We start from the raw sequence: 16,276 nt of genomic DNA, 5'->3' as shown, positions 1-16,276 counted from the left end.
ATTATTATTATTATTATTATTATTATTATTATTATTATTATTTTCTGTATGAGTTAATGTTGGATTAATGCTCAATGCCCTTGATGTGTCTGAAAACAACCCTACTTTTGTAGGATATTCCTGGGATTTAAATCAAGTCTCTTCACAGGAATTGGGGACTTAGCCTCCCGTGTGGAAAACTCCAAAGTGTGTCAACAAATAACTGGTAGAATAAATTAGATTTCTGGAGTTTTGTCTTATGAAATGGAGGACTTTATTTAATTTATAGTTCCACAAGGGGTTGCTTAATAGTTGGGAGAAAATCATTTCAGTTTATTGTTATCATTACAAGAAAAGAATTTCTGTCTAAACTTTAGGAAGAACATCTTTACTGGAAGAGCTATTTGACACTAGGACAGGACTACCTTGGAGGCCTGTGGACTTTCCTTCTTTGGTCATCTTTAACTGGAGCTTGGATGGGCATCTTTGAGCAGTGCTTTAGTTCTGTATCCCTGCATGGCAAAGGATTGACCCTTGTGATCCTTTCCAATTCTGTGGTTCTTTGACCGGTCTACCCAGCCTGGTAGCATCTCCACCATTTCAAGCAGGCATTTTCCCCAGCCCTGCCTAAACATGGCAAGGAACACTAGAAGTTGAGAAAGTTCTTTTAAAACTGAAAACTGAAACTAAAAACAAAACAAAAAAAACCCTACACTTACCAGAATCTCCACTACTATGGTTATATATTCACATGGGGTGGGGAGATCTTGGGACTTGTAGTACCAAAGATAACTTCACTAAGCTCTGGAGGATCAACTCAACCTTTCTGCACCCAAAACGTGCTCTACCACTGAAGGTACATGTACTCTGTAGAAAACTGTAGTTCAGTAGCTCCATCCTATGGAATTCTGGGATGGGTAGTTTTACAAGGTCTTTTGCCTTCTCTGCCAAAGAGTACTCTTGCCTCACAAAACTCCAAATCCCAGGATTCTGCAGCACATAGAGCCATCACATTTAAAGTGGTGTCAAACTGCATTATTATCAGAGCGCAGATCCATGTGGTGCAATGTGGTTTTTTTCCTACCTTTTAAAGTGTGTGTGTGTTGGGGGGAGGGGTTCTGTGGATGACACCCTAATATTAGTAGAAGACATTCAGGAATTGGAACAGTTAATAAGGAAGGTCAAAGATGAAAGTGCTGGGATGTGAGAGCTGGACAGTGAAGGGATAATAATAATAATAATTTATTTAATAATTCGTTTTATAGTTTAAATTTTAATAGCAAAATGTTTAATTCTTTTTAAGGGGGGCTCAGATGTACTTGTATATTGGTGTGTTTTAAATTGTAAGCCGCTTTGACTGCTTACAGTAGAAAAGCGGGATAAAAATAACAGCATCATCATCGTCATCATTAGGGAGCAGACAGAAAGAAAATTAACTCATTTGAAATGTGGTGCTGGAGGAGAAGAGTACTTAGGAGACCATGGACAGCCAAGGAGACAGACAAATGGGCTCTTGAACAGATCAGACCAAAAGCAAAGATGATCAAGTTGAGACTCTGGTACTTTGGCCCCAGCATGAGAAGGATCACTAGGAAAAACAATAACGCTAGGAGAAGGCAGAGGGTAGAAGAGGGCAGCTAACAACAACAACAACAACAACAGGAGAAAGCGAGGGAGGGAGGGGCCGGGTTGTGACGTCAAAGGGGGCGTGGCTTGCACAACCCAGAGAGGAGGGACCACTTAGTCTGCAAGAACCACTTGTTGCAGCGCCTTGTGCTCTTGGGGCTCTGAGAGGAAGGATGCTGCTGCTGGTGATGCTGCTTCGGAGGAGGAAGGCAGGTAGGCAGCAGGCAGGCCAGGAGGAGGAGAAGCAGCAGCTCAGGCTGGGAAAGGAGCAGCAGGAGGAGGAGGAGGAGGGAAGCCCAGTTGCCAAGGCGTTTGTTGTAGGGTTTCTAGGCGGCCGCTCCACCGCTTTCCAGGCTCTCCTCCTCCAGCCACTCTGGCTGCCTCCACACTGGAGGAATAATCCGGTTTGATACTGCCCTGGCTCAAGGTGGTGGAATTCTGGCATGGGTCGTTTGTTGGGGCTCCAGAGCCAGAATTCCACCGCCTTCAACCAGGGCAGTCCAACTGGGTCTCAAAGCGGATTATTCCTCCAGTGCGGACGCAGCTGGTTGGGAACAAGAGGACTTGGAGGAGGAGGAGGAGGAGTTGGGCAGTAAGGAGTAAGAGGTTTTTATAAAAGTAGGAGTAACATTAAGAAAAAAATCTTACTCCGGAGTAGGACAAGGAGTTACCCCCAAACCATTCCTGGTGGCGGTGCGCCTTCTAGTCGTATCCCACTTATGGTGACCCTAAGGTGGACCTATCCTGGGGTTTTCTTGGCAAGATTTGTTCAAAGGAGGTTTACCCTTGCCTTCCCCTCCTCAGGCTGAGAGAGTGTGACCTCTTGCCCAAGGTCACCCAGTGGGTCTCCAGATCCCTGGTCTTTAGAGTTGTAGGCCAACACACGACACACATACACACGCACACATATCCTTACTGTCTTGTTATTGTTGTTGCTGTGTGCCTCCAAGTCATTCTTGACTTATGGCAACCCTACAGCCATAGGGTTTCTTTTTAGCAAATTTCTTCAGAGGGGGTTTGCCATTGCCATCCTCTGAGGCTGAGAGAGTGTGACTTGCCCAAGGTCACCCAGTGGGTTTTTATCCTCTAGCAGTGAATCAAACCCTTATCTTCAGGATTGTAGTCTGACACTGAAACCAATACATCACATTGGCTCTCATATGTCTTACTACAACTCTCTCTCTCTCTTCACCTCCCCCCCCCCACACATATATATTACAACAATTCCTAAAATAATCTCAAGATGGTTTAGTGAGAGCTTTTATGAGGCAACTAGGAAAGGGATTTGAAAGGCATCAACCTAATTTGTCACAGTTCAGGAACAAATGGCTTTGTTCCCTACAGACTACTGTACTTCCCTTATTTTACTTTACTTTTTCCTTGTAAGAGCTCAGGGTAGCTAACAGTTCAGGGCGGCTGACAATCTTATGTAAAAATGCATAGTTAAAATTGTTGGTTGTTTTCCTGCACCATCAAGCAGAATTGTGACTTATGGCCACCTTATTCTAGGGGTTTTCTTGATGCAATTTATTTAGAAGAGGAGGTTTGCCATGGCTCTCCTGTAAGGCTGAGAGATTGCAGTCACCCAACGGGTCGGCCAAGTAGAGATTCGAAACCTGATCTCCTGGAGTCCTTCCTAGTTCAACACTCCAACCTCTGCACTATGCTGGCTCTTATTAAAGGTGTAAGTCGCCTAAAATTGCAAGTCCAAATAAATAAATAAACAAATAAATAAATAACAAAGTTACACATCTAAAATTACAGCTATATAAAATAAATATAAACCTCTGCTAAAATCCCATAAAAGTAATACTGATAGCAACAATCAAAGACAAATTAATGACTTGTAGTACAGGTTGAGTCTCCCTATCTAGAATTCCAAAATTTGAAGTACAGTATTCCAAAAAGGATCCGTGATGGAAGGGAGCTCTAACATTCATTTACTGGAAAAAGTACGCAGCTTGGGCTGGGTTTAAAATGCATTAGGTTCCCTTCGCCCCAAAAAACAGTACTTTGCTCTCTTCTCTTCCTAGCTCCCTCACTTCACTCCAGCTCCCCTGTTGGCCTGTACCAGCTTTGCCTGGGTAGAAACACCTTAGATTCAAAACACCTTGCAGAAATAATCCACTTTGAAACCAATTTTGCTGCCCTGGCTCAATGCTAGGAAATTCTGGGAACTGTAGTTTTGTGAGAACTCTGATGCCACAATCAGCTACAAATCCCAGGATTCCCTAGCATTCAGCTGGGGCAGTTAAAGCAGTCTCAAACTGGATTATTTCTCCAGTTTGTCTTGGACGTGTGTCTTCCTTGCACCACTGCTTTTTCTCTCCTCTCCTGCCCCACTCTATTGTTTCTTCAGCCTTGCCTTCTCTTACCCTCCTGACTTCCCTCTCTTGGCATTACCATTGTCTACAAACCCACATCTAGGCAACCTGATTTGCATACTGGCCATGTTATTTGCCCAAAATGCAAATGATGTAGTGGGCCATGAAAGGGCTGAGAAGCTCACATGCAGAGCTAGTTTCTCACTCAGAGGCCTTCCTTTCAAAGCTGTTCCATAGACAGAAGGTTTGGTTTTCTTTGCCTGTAATGCACAGCCTTGTCTTGTGCCTCATCCCAGACCCCCTTTTCTTTGCAACTCTTTCTCCTCACAGAGTTCCTGTGCCTCTTAACAGCTTCAGGCAATGCAAATACCCCACAGGAATAATTTTCCCAGGAATAATTTAACAGCTACAATTTAAGATTTAAATAATCATACAAGTAGGCTAAACATCTCAAAATAATCAAACAGTAAGACAGCATCCGCACTGCAGAGATAATCTGGTTTGACCACACTTTAACTGCCATAGCTCAATGCTATGGACTTCATAGAATCATAGAGTTGGAAGATATCCCCAAGGGTCATCCAGTCCAACCCCCTGCCATGCAGGAACTCACAATCAAAGCACCCCTGACAGATGACGTCCAGCCTCTGTTTAAAAACCTCCAAAGAAAAAGACTCCACCGCTCTCCAAGGCAGCATATTCCACTGTCAAACTGCTCTTATTGTCAGGAGGTTCTTCCTAATGTTGATCAGGAATCTCTTTTCCTATAGTTTGAATCCATAGCTCTGGGTGCTATTTTCTGGAGCAGCAGAAAACAAGCTTGCTTCATCCTTAATATGACAGCCCTTCAAATACTTAAACAAGGCTATCATATAACATCTTAACCGTCCCTTCTCCATGCTAGACATGCCCGGCTCCCTAAGTCTTTCCTAATAAAATCTGGTTTCCAAACTCTTCACCATTTTGGTTGCCTTCCTGTGGACACGGCTCCAGCTTCTCAACATACTTCTTGAATTATGATGCCCAGAACTGGACACAGTATTCCAGGGGAGGCCTGACCAAAGCAGAATAGAGTGGCACCATTACTTCCCTCGATCTAGACACTATACTTTATTGATTCCGGGAATTGTAATTTGTTGTGTCACCACTCTTGGCTGCATGCACTCCATAGGGGGTCTCTCTCTCTCTCTCTGCTCACAAATGCCTCAAAATCATCTCTAGAGGGTACTTCCATCATGTTTGGAGCCCCCAGGACCCACCAGGGATCAAAATGAAATTTGGTAAAAAAAAATCAAAAAAATGTTTTGTTTTTTGCTTCAGAATTCTCTATAGGGGCCCAAGATGAATCAAAATATGCCCTCCATGTCCACTAGAAAGCATTTGGGGCAAAAAGATCTTTTGTATTGTGTGTGTGTGGTTTTTTTTTTTTTTTTTCATTTCAAAAGCAGGTGCAGTGGGAATGGGTACATCCCTTCGAGGTCAGGTCTAGCTTTCTTTTATTCTGTATCCTTTTTATTTATGTTGGTCTATGACCGTAAGAAAGATGATGATGATGATGATGATGATTCTTCCCTTCAACGTCTCCAGGAAGATTAATGTGACTCCCTAGTTTTCCACAGTTGCCCGCCCCTGCTCTAGAGGCACCCTTAGAAATGACCTTCTCTGTCATGGCCTCCTCTGATACAATCGTGCCTTCCTCATTTCATTCTGTGAGCATCTTGGGTCCCACTCTAGGAGAAAGGTTGCATATAAACACAGTAAATAAAGTGGTAATCATTACTCTTACCTTTGGAAGCTCATGTGTGATATGAGACTGCTGCTCCCCCCCCCCCCCCCCCCCCCCCCCCAAAAAAAACCACCCAGGAAAATTTTTTATGGAATTAGTATGGATTGAGTTTTTTTATAGTCGAACCTTGGTATCCATGGACTCTTTATCCACAGATTTAAGCATCCACAGCTTGAAAATATTTTAAAAAAATGTATTCCAAGAAGCAAAACTTGAATTTGCCATTTTATATAAGGGACACCATTTTGCTGTCACACTGTATATAATGGGAGTTGAACATCCACTAATTTTGGTATCCACGGGAGGGGTGTGTGTGTCCTGAAACCAAACCCCAGTGGATACCAAGGACCCACTGTACAGTGGTACCCCGGGATACGAAAGCACCGCCTTACGAAATTCCCGGGATACGAAAAAAATCCATAGAAAAAAACTGTTCCGGGTTACGAAGGTTATTTCGGGTTACGAAAAAAATTTCGGTGCTTTTCGGCGCTTTTTCGCACGAAATCGCGGCTTTCCTGCGCTAGCGCCTATGGCTTTTTCGGCTTGCGAAGGTTTTCGGGTTACGAATGGCGCCGCGGAACGAATTAAATTCGTAACCCGGGGTACCACTGTACTTCTGTATTTTTCTTTTGAATTTTTAAAGAATGTACAATGGAATCATACTGTAAGGTGAAAGGTGAGGTACATATTCAAATAAACAAATAGAATAGCTTTCCTGATATACAGTCAGCACTCTGCATCCACAGATTCTGTATTCATGGATTCAATCATCCATGGCTTGAATCTTTTTTTTAAAAAAAACCCAAAAAGCTAACCGTAATTTTGCCATTTTATATAAGAGACTCCATTTTACTATGCCATTGCATATAATGGGACTTGAGCATCCATTGACTTTGGTACCCATGGGAGGTCCTGGAACCAAACCCCAGCAAATACCAAGTGCCCACAGTAGGTTGGTCACAGTGTTATGTACAGTTACCAATGTTTGTTTTTCAGGTTCCATTGTAGTGGATTTATAGCATTTGCCTTAAGTAAGTAACCCCTTCATTACAAAATATATGCTTTTTTAATTTAAGAAAGGATTTTAAAAATAAAAGTGCTTAAGATTTGGGGAAATGGGTACTGAGACTTCATTCCGTTGGATTCATTCCATTTTTCTTCCATTTATAGTGCAAAGTATAAAAACCTTTTATTGACACAATTGTAATTGTAGCATGTGGTCTTGAACCAGCAAGAACATATTACTTCCTCAGAAGATGTATACATGCAATTGTTTAACAGGCAGAAGTTGCTAAAGACGATAATAAAGACCCTACTAATAAAACAAAATTAATTACTTGAGAAAAAAGCCACATAGTCAAAAAGAAGAAGATGAAGCAATTTTCTTGTGTCAGTTCTTTAATGCAGTATCCCCTTTTTTTAACAACAACAGCTGATTTCACTCCTACATGCAAGGTTTCAAAATAACCAGTATTACCTATTTTACATATCCTGTTACAGCCATATAGCATGTTACTTTTTAAAAACCTGTACACTATGAATGGAAACTTTTAGAAAAGAAAGCAGAAGCTGGATGGCCATCTGTCGGGAGTACTTTGATTGTGTCTTCCTTCATGGCAGGGGGTTGGAATGGATGGCCATTATGGTCTCTTCCAATTCTATGATACACTTTTTATCAAGACACAAGCATGTGTGTTCAGAGCAATAAACTAAGCTGACTCGAAAATTCACAGGGCCTGGAGCTTCTCTGTGGGTGCAACTATTCAGTGGCTGACTAGTTATTGAAAATGTAATTTCCTGTTGACTTCCTCTATCATAGCATTCTCATATATAATTCAAGAATCCTTGGTCTGTAATAGATGAATGCTCAGCTTCTGAAGAAATGCTGGTTTATGTTGAAATACCTAAGAGCTCTACTTCAGTATAACTTCTGCTAACACCAAATATACTTACATGTCTTGCATCATTGAGAGAAGATAGCAGAGGCTTGTCTGTCTGTCTAATGAAGTGATAAACAGAACTCAAAAAGTGGGAGGAAGATGTTTTTTAAATAAAAATGTCTAGATCGTCCCAGCTGGCATGCTTGTTGGGATAATTGTTAGATTTGTAGTCCAGGAAGAAAACTCTTTTCCAAGTTGAATATTTTCTTGATCCATTCCACATTAAAATATTAGTATCTTTCTCTGACCTTAAGGAACCTTCCAAACAGCCATCTTTCAGTTTTCGGGAATCCTACTCCTAGTGATTTACCGTATGTTCACACTCTGAAAGAAATTCTGTGTTTGTGTGTGTGAAGTTAGGATTTTAATTGGGACCAACTTTTTAAGGCTTGGTGAAGTCCTCAAGCAGAGCCTAGAGAGGTAGGAGGGATAGTGCAGTGCTAGCTGCAATATAAATTACCGATTAGAAAAGCTGCCGAGGCCTCTATTGTGAGAACACAACATGAGCTAGTGATCATGAAAAGGTTAGCATAATGGTGGAGGTGCCTGCTGCTGATATAAATGATACTTTAGCTTTCTATTTGGAAGTGGATAGGGAATATATTCTTCTTTGAAAGGTTAACTTTTTGAATATGAAGAAAGAAAATTGTTTTGTCTGATGACATCAGAAGACATAGGAAGGCATAATCAATGCTTAACATTTAATAGTATTGCTGCCACGTGATTTAATGGTATAAAAAGATGTCTTTAAAAAAGAAAAAAAGAAACCTCTGTTAGCTGTCTCCAAAGAGCATTGCTTAAAGGAACTCCTTTTAAAAAAATTGAATATGGTTTCTAAAAATATTATATTGATGATAGAGATGGAAGCAAGCATGAAAATGTGGACTCAGTAAAAATTAGATAGGTTCTTCTTTTCAAAGCATCTTTCTCAAGATCTTTGTCTTGAAAAAAATCTTTGGATTTGCAATATTATAATCTTCAAGAGAAACCTGACAAGAAATATATGATAACATCCCAAATCCACAAAACAGTGATATATTTATTTGGCTAACCAAAATGCACGAACTACTGTACATGATGCAAGCTTTTGAAGCTCTTTCATCAGGCAAAGGTGTTAAAAATCATATAGGAGAGAAAAAATTAAAAATTGACAGTGTTAAATCACAGGCATATTTTTTTCCCTTCTCCTGTGTGATTTTTAATGCCTTTACCTGATAAAACTTGCATCATTTATTTTGTCCATTTTGGTTGGCTGAATAAAGGTATAACTGTTTTGTGGATTTTGGGTGTTCTTGTACTTTGCTATTTGGCAAACATGGCTACCGCTCAATATGTTTCTAAGAAATATATGCAGCAAGTTAAACTAATAGGTTTGAATATTCAGAAGTGAGGCAACAGGTTGGGGGAATGTGGGGATTGCTCCTTTTAAAAATCATTTCACCCAAATGGGGTCCTTCAGACCCCACATTTCTAGTATTGCAGTGAGCCAGACATTGAAAATCCTGCATGCCTACATTTCTGATGTTTGTTGTGTTCACATTCCCTTGGTTACTTTCCCTTCCTTTTTGCTTTGGACATCTAAACTGTATTTCTAAATACACAACTGAAGTTTTAAGTGACTGCAATGTTAGAATTGTGGAAGTGAAGGAGAATATTGTAGGGGCAGAATTTTTTTTTCTTGGAAGTGGGGGCAAAACCCTCATTTTGTCTCCCCTGCTACACCCCTGTGTGAGTGGCATGATCTGAAGTCATGTGTATGCTAAAGCCTGGGTTATTGTTAGGAAAACCCACGTAAATAATAGCTGAAAGGACAGAGCAATGTGTCTTCTGTGCTCACACTTGGGGAAATGAGAAGTTTCAGTAAGATAAGATATGAGCATACTCCCACACAGGAAGAATGTGCAGGAAAACGGGAAGCAGGTGGCAGTTACTGATCACAGGATAATGGCTGTATTGTATGTTTCTGTCTCGCCACCCCACTCCTAACATATACGCACATCTTGTTTTAAGACTTCCCTTGAGACGTAGTTTTAAGTGCATGGTATCCCAGTTGAATTGCAAGAGAAGCAATCTTTTGTTTCCTGCCCCTCCCCTCCCACACCCATGACTTGGGTATGAGATTTGCTGGAATCGGCTTTAGTACATCTTGGAAACAACAGCATTTAGAAGTTGTGCTTATACAGGGTTGGATATTATGGTGATTTATTAAAAATTGTTTTCAAGGACTATTTAAGAATTCTTAAAGAGTATTTCAAATTGTTTTTGAAGTTTTTAATCTCTGTATTTTAACTGTTTCAACTATTAGTTTATCAGGTGTACCTTGGAACAGAAGAATAGTCCTTTAAAAATATTGTGGCAAAGAGGGAGAACCTTTTCGGTTTTTCTTAGCTCTCTTAATAAGGACCATCAATTGAATGGTTTTAGAGAGGAAAGTGTCCTGGATTAAGGGCATTTACTAATCAGAGGAAGGCAACTATGAGCCTCCAGATGTTTTTCATCCTACAACTCCCAACAGCCCTAGCCATCATGTTAGACTGTGAAAGTTGTATTTCAAAAATATCTGGATGGACATAATTGCACTCACTCCATTTGAATCTATTCCATGGTATAATTGCTGTAATACCCAGACTGATTTTCTTCTAAATGGAGACCCAGTATTCTGTGGTCCAAGTGATGGTGTTGACTGTTCCTGTCTTCTCTCCATTGGATTTTCCTCTTTCTCTGCTTCAAAGGGTTGTTGTGAGGATAAAATGCATGGGGATGGGACCTGTAGCTTGCCTTTGACTTCCATGGGAGGCAGGTAGGCTCTGTGTTCAAATCAAAATCAAGAATTGCTTGGCACTTCTAATATTTCAAATCCATGACATAGATAGCTCAACAACAAATAAATCATTAAACGTCTCCAGGACATACATACAAGCCGTCCTTGCTTTTAGGTTTTGCAAGGAAACAAGGAGTCTGGAATAACTGGAGCAGAGCCAGTAGGCACTGTACAGAAGAACAGTGAGTAGAACTGGCATTTGAAAGCTGTTTCCCTGAAGCCTTGTGTTCCTGAAGTTGCTTCTTGGAGATAGACATCTGTTATCTGCAGTGTTCAGATTGACATTGCTTCCGTTGTCATTTTTCCTTTCTGCCTTTTACAACAAGGTTTATCAGGAGAGCCCAGATGGGTGTTGTCTTTGGAAGACTGTGAGCTTTATAAAACAAAAGCGAAAAAACAAAACAAAATTTCACGCTTGGCAGAGAGACTCAGACAGGAATTAAAACACACACCCATATGAATACTGACCCTTTAAAATGTGAGCATCACCTTGTTATTTGCACAGAGATGGCAGCAGATCCTCAGTAGCTTCCAAGGGTTGATGAGATTTAATATTGTTTTGGAATGGAGAGGGGATTTTTAAAGGGACACAATTTATTGTGGTTTTCTTCCTCTCCTTTTGTAATATCTTGCACTAAAAGAAAAATTAGAGCAGAGTCTGGCAGGTTGGAAATGTGAGGTCTTTTTGCCCCCCTCCAATAAGCAATCCTCCAGTTGAGCAGTGAAGAAATGGGAGATTTCCCCGAAAGTGCAACTTTAAATCTGTGTAGAGGTAATGAAAATGACATTAATTTCTATGTGAGTCTCATATTAAGGTTTGTAAAGTATATAGAAATGCTTAAACAGGAAATGGCTGGGAAGTGCATGCTTTGATCTTTTATCTTTCTTAACTAGGAGTCTGCAAGCTTTATGTCTCTTAATATATAGGCACTGACTCAGCAACTGTATCATTTCTTGCATTTCAAGGTGACTGTGCAATGGATGGGAGGGCAGGTTCCTTAGTAATGACCGTGCACCTGCTTGCCAAACCAGGACATGCTCTACCTTTGCAGCAAGCCCTCAACAAGCTTCAAGAATGGATCTGCCTGGACATGCATCTCTTCCTTGTCACGGAGCGCACTTCTCCTATTAAATATTATGAGACTTACCGCCAGAAGAGCACCCGGTTCCCTGGAACATCTGTTCTGCTCTTTCTGCATGAGGACTTCGGGGAAGAACGGATCTTTCAAGTCCATGACCTGTTCCAGCATCCACCATGGCAACGTGTCCACATTGAGAGTGCTGGCGGGAAGCAATCTCCCCATACCCTTGTCCACCAAGACTTCTATGGGCTGGATGAGCATATGCCTGTGTGGGGACTGAGGCAGGTTCACTACGGCACAGAAATTGTTCGTGTGACCCTCTACTGTAGCTTTGATAACTATGACGATGCTGTGAGGCTCTATGAGATGATTTTGCAGCAGGAAGCAATGGTGCAGAAAAGCAGCTTCTGCACCTTCATCCTCTATGCAACCCAAAGCATTGTGGTTCAGCTCTGCTTGAAGCAGCTGCCTGCAGGGATGTGTGTTGATTCAAAGGAGTCTTCAGTGTTGCAGTTCCAGGTGCACGAAATCGGACAGCTGGTTCCTCTTCTCCCAAATCCCTGTGTGCCGATAAGCAGCACTAGGTGGCAAACAGAAGACTATGAAGGAAACAGGATCCTGCTGCAGGTATTATTTTGTGCATAAATGATGAGATGGTAGGACAACAGGGCCATTTATCTCTAACTGTTGGATAACATGTGACCTATAGGTCACATATGGCCCTGGCTCTTTGTCCTTTGCTGAATTTGCAACAGTGGCAAACAAAGGCATATTTTAAAGCAGAATATTGTTCCCCTAAACATCTATATTGAAAGGCAGTATTACAGTGGAAGTGAAGTATTGTTCTGATAGTTGTTACCTTGCAATAGATATTCTATTAGACAGTATGGAATTGCTTTTAAAATAAGAATTATGTTTTAACTCTTTAAAAATATTTATTTAAGGAAGAGCTGAGAAGGCCTGGGGGCCCCTCACTGATATGGATCAGATGTTTACCCTGCCACTATTCAGAGTCACAGCATTAACCCTCATTCAGGTAGGCAGGGCATTTTAGTCTCCCAGGGTTGCATTTTGTTGTAGAATGCATGCAGAACTGAGACCTACAAGGGAAACATTTGATGACATTGTCTTGGAGATCTGTAAACCAAGTTCCTGAGTTTCCGCTGCTTGTCCTGCTTGTCGCATATTTCAGTATCTTTTTGTAGAGAAAAACAGCAGCATTTTAAAGACACACATTGTGTTAGCTGCATTAAAAAAAATAGAGAGAGGACTGAAAGCTTCACAGAGCAAACACCTCAAGTTCCACTTGCTGTGGAAGTTCTCTGGCTGTGGAAGTTTCAATAATATTTAATAAGATTTTCAATGTCAACTCCTGAGGCTATGGAGCATTTTTTTTACCCTACAATTTTCATTTAGGTCTGAATACATCTAGTTTAAATCACATTGCAAGTGTTTTTAATCTAGCTGGATGAAAGTGAAAAGAGCAATCAGTGTTGCTGCATTACAACAATGTAATTGCAATTTTAGGGGAAAAAACAGCAGGTTCAGTGGCCATTAATTCCCCTTGCTACCGATGCACAATCCTGAAAAAAAAAATGCAACTGCTAGGGAAGTGCACTAACAAGATTGCAGCCAAAACGTTTGTTGAAGTGGAATAAGAATTGATTATATTTCAGTTAAATGTAGCCCTTTAAAATGCAAACAAAATATTGATATTACTATATTCTGAGAAGTGCCAGAATAAGTGCACTTGTGAACAGTCATCCACACAGAGACAAGTAAAATAATTCCAAGCAGAGCTTTCTTTAATGAAGTAACTGGACTAGGTATGTCTTTAGTGGTGGTGGAGAACTGGTTCTTCGAGGGTGCAAATATGACCCCTCTGGGTTTCCTCATGTGGCTGCTTCAATGACATCATTCTTCCATGATTTTCCATCCTTTCCTAGTTTTATAAAGCTGAAATGCTTCTTCTAACTCTGACACTGAAATAGTTTCCCCAACCTTTTGCCAAATAAACAGGCTAAAGTAGATCTAATGAATAGACCTGTGAATCTCCAGGAGTAAAGGAAGTTTTGCCATTTGGATGTAAGTAGCCAGAACACTCCATAAGTGTTTCTGGCTGGGCTTGCTGCCATGACAACATATATTCTCAGTTTTTAATTAAAATACAGCAACAAATACTGCAATCCATGCTTTGTGCATAGTACCCCAGTCTGCATCCATAATCAGTGTTGTGACTGCAAGTGTTATGCCCTCATCCTGACTCAAATTTGCCATATACCCTGGTCAGGAAAATATCTTATATCTTGAAGTATGAAATGCTTTTCATTTGTGTTGAAGACCAATCCAATAGCTTTAAGTGGTGGGCAAAACTTGATTGATTAAAGATGAATAGTTTGAATGCCTATAAATTGAAGCCTAATGATGACCATGCTGACAAGACAGTGAAAATTATAGCTCAATTCTATGGTTTTTAATGTGCTTCTTATAGCAGAAACTTTTAATTATTAATTTGCAGGCAGTGCCTTTCAGAGGATCATCGTACCAGTTCCAGGCTATAATTAGCTTCCTTTTTCTTTCATAGGTTCAGGGCATCTCAAATCACAATGGAAGCCAATGTTGGCAGAAGTCTGCAGATGAGGAAGCCCTCCCCTGCTATCATACCAGTTCATCCCTGGTGGCTGCCAAGAGAACTGTTGTACCACAGAAAAACCGAACTCCCAGAGCCATGAAGAATAAAAATAAATCCGCACAGAGTAAAACATATACTCCAGGAAGTCATTGTGGCCTGTCACAGAACACCTTTGGCTCATCTTCCTGCTTATACAGCCCAACAGATTCTTCTCAACAGTACCAAGGTAATTCCCAAGGAAGGCTAGCTACTAAGTGGAGACATTCTAGCCACGAACTCTGGTTGTGTCAAAAGGAGGAAGAGATGAATGTTGATACAGGCAACAGAGTGGTATCACCTGAATGCAGTGACTCCCCACTAAATAGGTTTTCAAAGGACTTGGAAGATATACTTCTTAAATCCCAGGCACCATCCAATTCATTTCCAGGAGCTGACTCCAGGATCAGCCTGCAATCTGAGGGCAGAAATGTATTATCACATATTGCCAAAAAGACTAAAGACTTGTCACAGAGAATGTCAAGTTTTGGCTTGGGAACATTAGGTGCAAACCATGAAAATAGGGAGGAGGAGGAGGAAGAATTCTTTATATGACTTGAAACACACTTTATTTTCTAGATTGATGTCTAAGTGCCTTATTTCTGAAATGACAGAATGAACAATCTGTAAGCTGCACAAAGACTCTGTCCTTGTGCAGATACCCCAGCTGCCTATACTACCTTTTCTTATTAGTGTTCTTTAAAAGGAAACTTAAAAGTAGTTTGCAGGAGAACAAAAATGTTTATGAACTGACTAGTCTAGTGACTAATACTAGGTTCAGGAAAGGAGGAGCCAGGAGGGTTGTGAGCTAGAGGATTATTGTGCAATACTTTGAAAGAAGCCATTCGTGTTAATGTTCTATGAGTTTGCTTTTGTTATTGTGTGCCTTCAAGTAATTTCCAACTTAAGGCAACCCTAAAGCAACCCTATCACAGGGGTTTCTTTGCAAGATTTGTTCAGAGGTGGTTTGTCTTTGCCTTCCTCTGAGGCTGAAAGATTGTGACTTGCCCAAGGTCACCCAATGAGTTCTATGGCTGAGCAGTGATTTGAACCCTGGTCTCCAGAGCTGTAGTGCAGCACCCAAATTACTACATCATACAGGCTCTCAAACTTACTAATGGGTTATTCACACTGTGAAAATAATCCAGGATGAATCCAGATTGAATCTCTGTTGTTCACACTCATCCCACATGCACCCAATTATGTTTTTTGGAGGGAGGGCTGCCAAAAAAACCCACTTAATCTGTGATAATCAATATTGAGGTTTTCCCTGAGTCTTATAAAAAAGATCCACATCATTGGTAGTGTGAATAACTGATGCAAATAAACCCAGGATAAAATATTCCATACCCAAAAAAGGGTTCAGAATACATTTGCATTGTAGACTCCATTTGAATGCTTGCATGTGTGAGCAAACAAACTTGCAGAGATGTTTCCATATTGTGAATAACAAACCCAGATTCTGTGAGTGAGATGATTCTCAACGTCGTGCTAAAAAAATAATAAAAATGTCTGAATGATCCCTAAGTATCATTAGAAACCTGGGAGAGGAATCTCTTTCTCTAATAGAAGATTTTAGCATCTTCTTGCTGCCTCCAGTTGACACAATAATTTCACAATCTAGAGGGAAGTCATATGCTTTTCTCTGCAGTAGAATTACACAGCAGTTTGCTCAGAACGTTTTCTAATTTCTGTAGGCATATCTTGTTTAAGTGACTTTTGGGACCCATAGAGTTTGCTGAATTCCAATGGCTTGTAGTTGGCCTCTCTGCATGTGAAAACACTGTACTTTGTAGTGTCTGATGTCATGCTGACTTAGTACCCTTGCAGTAACAGTGAAGCTGGAGTTCTGAGATGAAACATCTAAGATGAAATGTTTTCATATCTGCTAGGTTGTAAAGTAACCAAATGTTGTGCCATGCAGCAGGAACTGAAAACTTTGGTTTTGAGAGCTAGGATTATTGAACTATGACTTAAATGGTCAACTTGGAATCTTTCCAAATAGTTTTTCTTTTTTCTTTTTAATGTTATAATCTCCATATCTCTTAAT

General features: G+C 40.6%; 1 protein-coding gene across 5 annotated transcripts; it reads left to right on the top strand.

Moving 5' to 3' along the window:
- Positions 1–1,713: 1,713 nt before the first annotated feature.
- Positions 1,714–15,748, top strand: FAM124B (family with sequence similarity 124 member B). Of its 5 annotated transcripts, XM_042460227.1 has the most exons (5): positions 1,750–1,818; positions 6,712–6,746; positions 11,118–11,248; positions 11,443–12,185; positions 14,143–15,748. In XM_042460227.1, exons 3-5 carry the CDS (start codon positions 11,206–11,208, stop codon positions 14,779–14,781), a joined length of 1,425 nt encoding a protein of 474 aa, XP_042316161.1. In that variant the 5' UTR covers positions 1,750–1,818; positions 6,712–6,746; positions 11,118–11,205; the 3' UTR covers positions 14,782–15,748. The 5 variants fall into 5 exon arrangements, with proteins under 5 accessions (XP_042316163.1, XP_042316162.1, XP_042316161.1 ...); XM_042460229.1 differs by lacking the exon at positions 11,118–11,248 and having other exon boundaries at positions 1,714–1,818; XM_042460230.1 differs by lacking the exons at positions 1,750–1,818; positions 6,712–6,746 and adding an exon at positions 12,503–12,594 and having other exon boundaries at positions 8,816–11,248; positions 14,143–14,221.
- Positions 15,749–16,276: the final 528 nt, after the last annotated feature.

This window comes from Sceloporus undulatus, chromosome 3 (genome assembly GCF_019175285.1).
Source record: "Sceloporus undulatus isolate JIND9_A2432 ecotype Alabama chromosome 3, SceUnd_v1.1, whole genome shotgun sequence".
Taxonomy (NCBI): Eukaryota; Metazoa; Chordata; class Lepidosauria; order Squamata; family Phrynosomatidae; genus Sceloporus; species Sceloporus undulatus.
The sequence above is the reverse complement of the archived record's forward strand: the minus strand, read 5'-3'. Positions and strand labels throughout refer to the sequence as shown.

Bases quoted from the DNA above. Each gene is read 5' to 3' on its own strand.
- FAM124B (XM_042460227.1), top strand. From the start codon at position 11,206: ATGGGAGATTTCCCCGAAAGTGCAACTTTAAATCTGTGTAGAG. The intron at 11,249-11,442 runs GTAATGAAAATG...TTGCATTTCAAG, and splicing joins AACTTTAAATCTGTGTAGAG to GTGACTGTGCAATGGATGGG. The intron at 12,186-14,142 runs GTATTATTTTGT...TTTCTTTCATAG, and splicing joins GAAACAGGATCCTGCTGCAG to GTTCAGGGCATCTCAAATCA.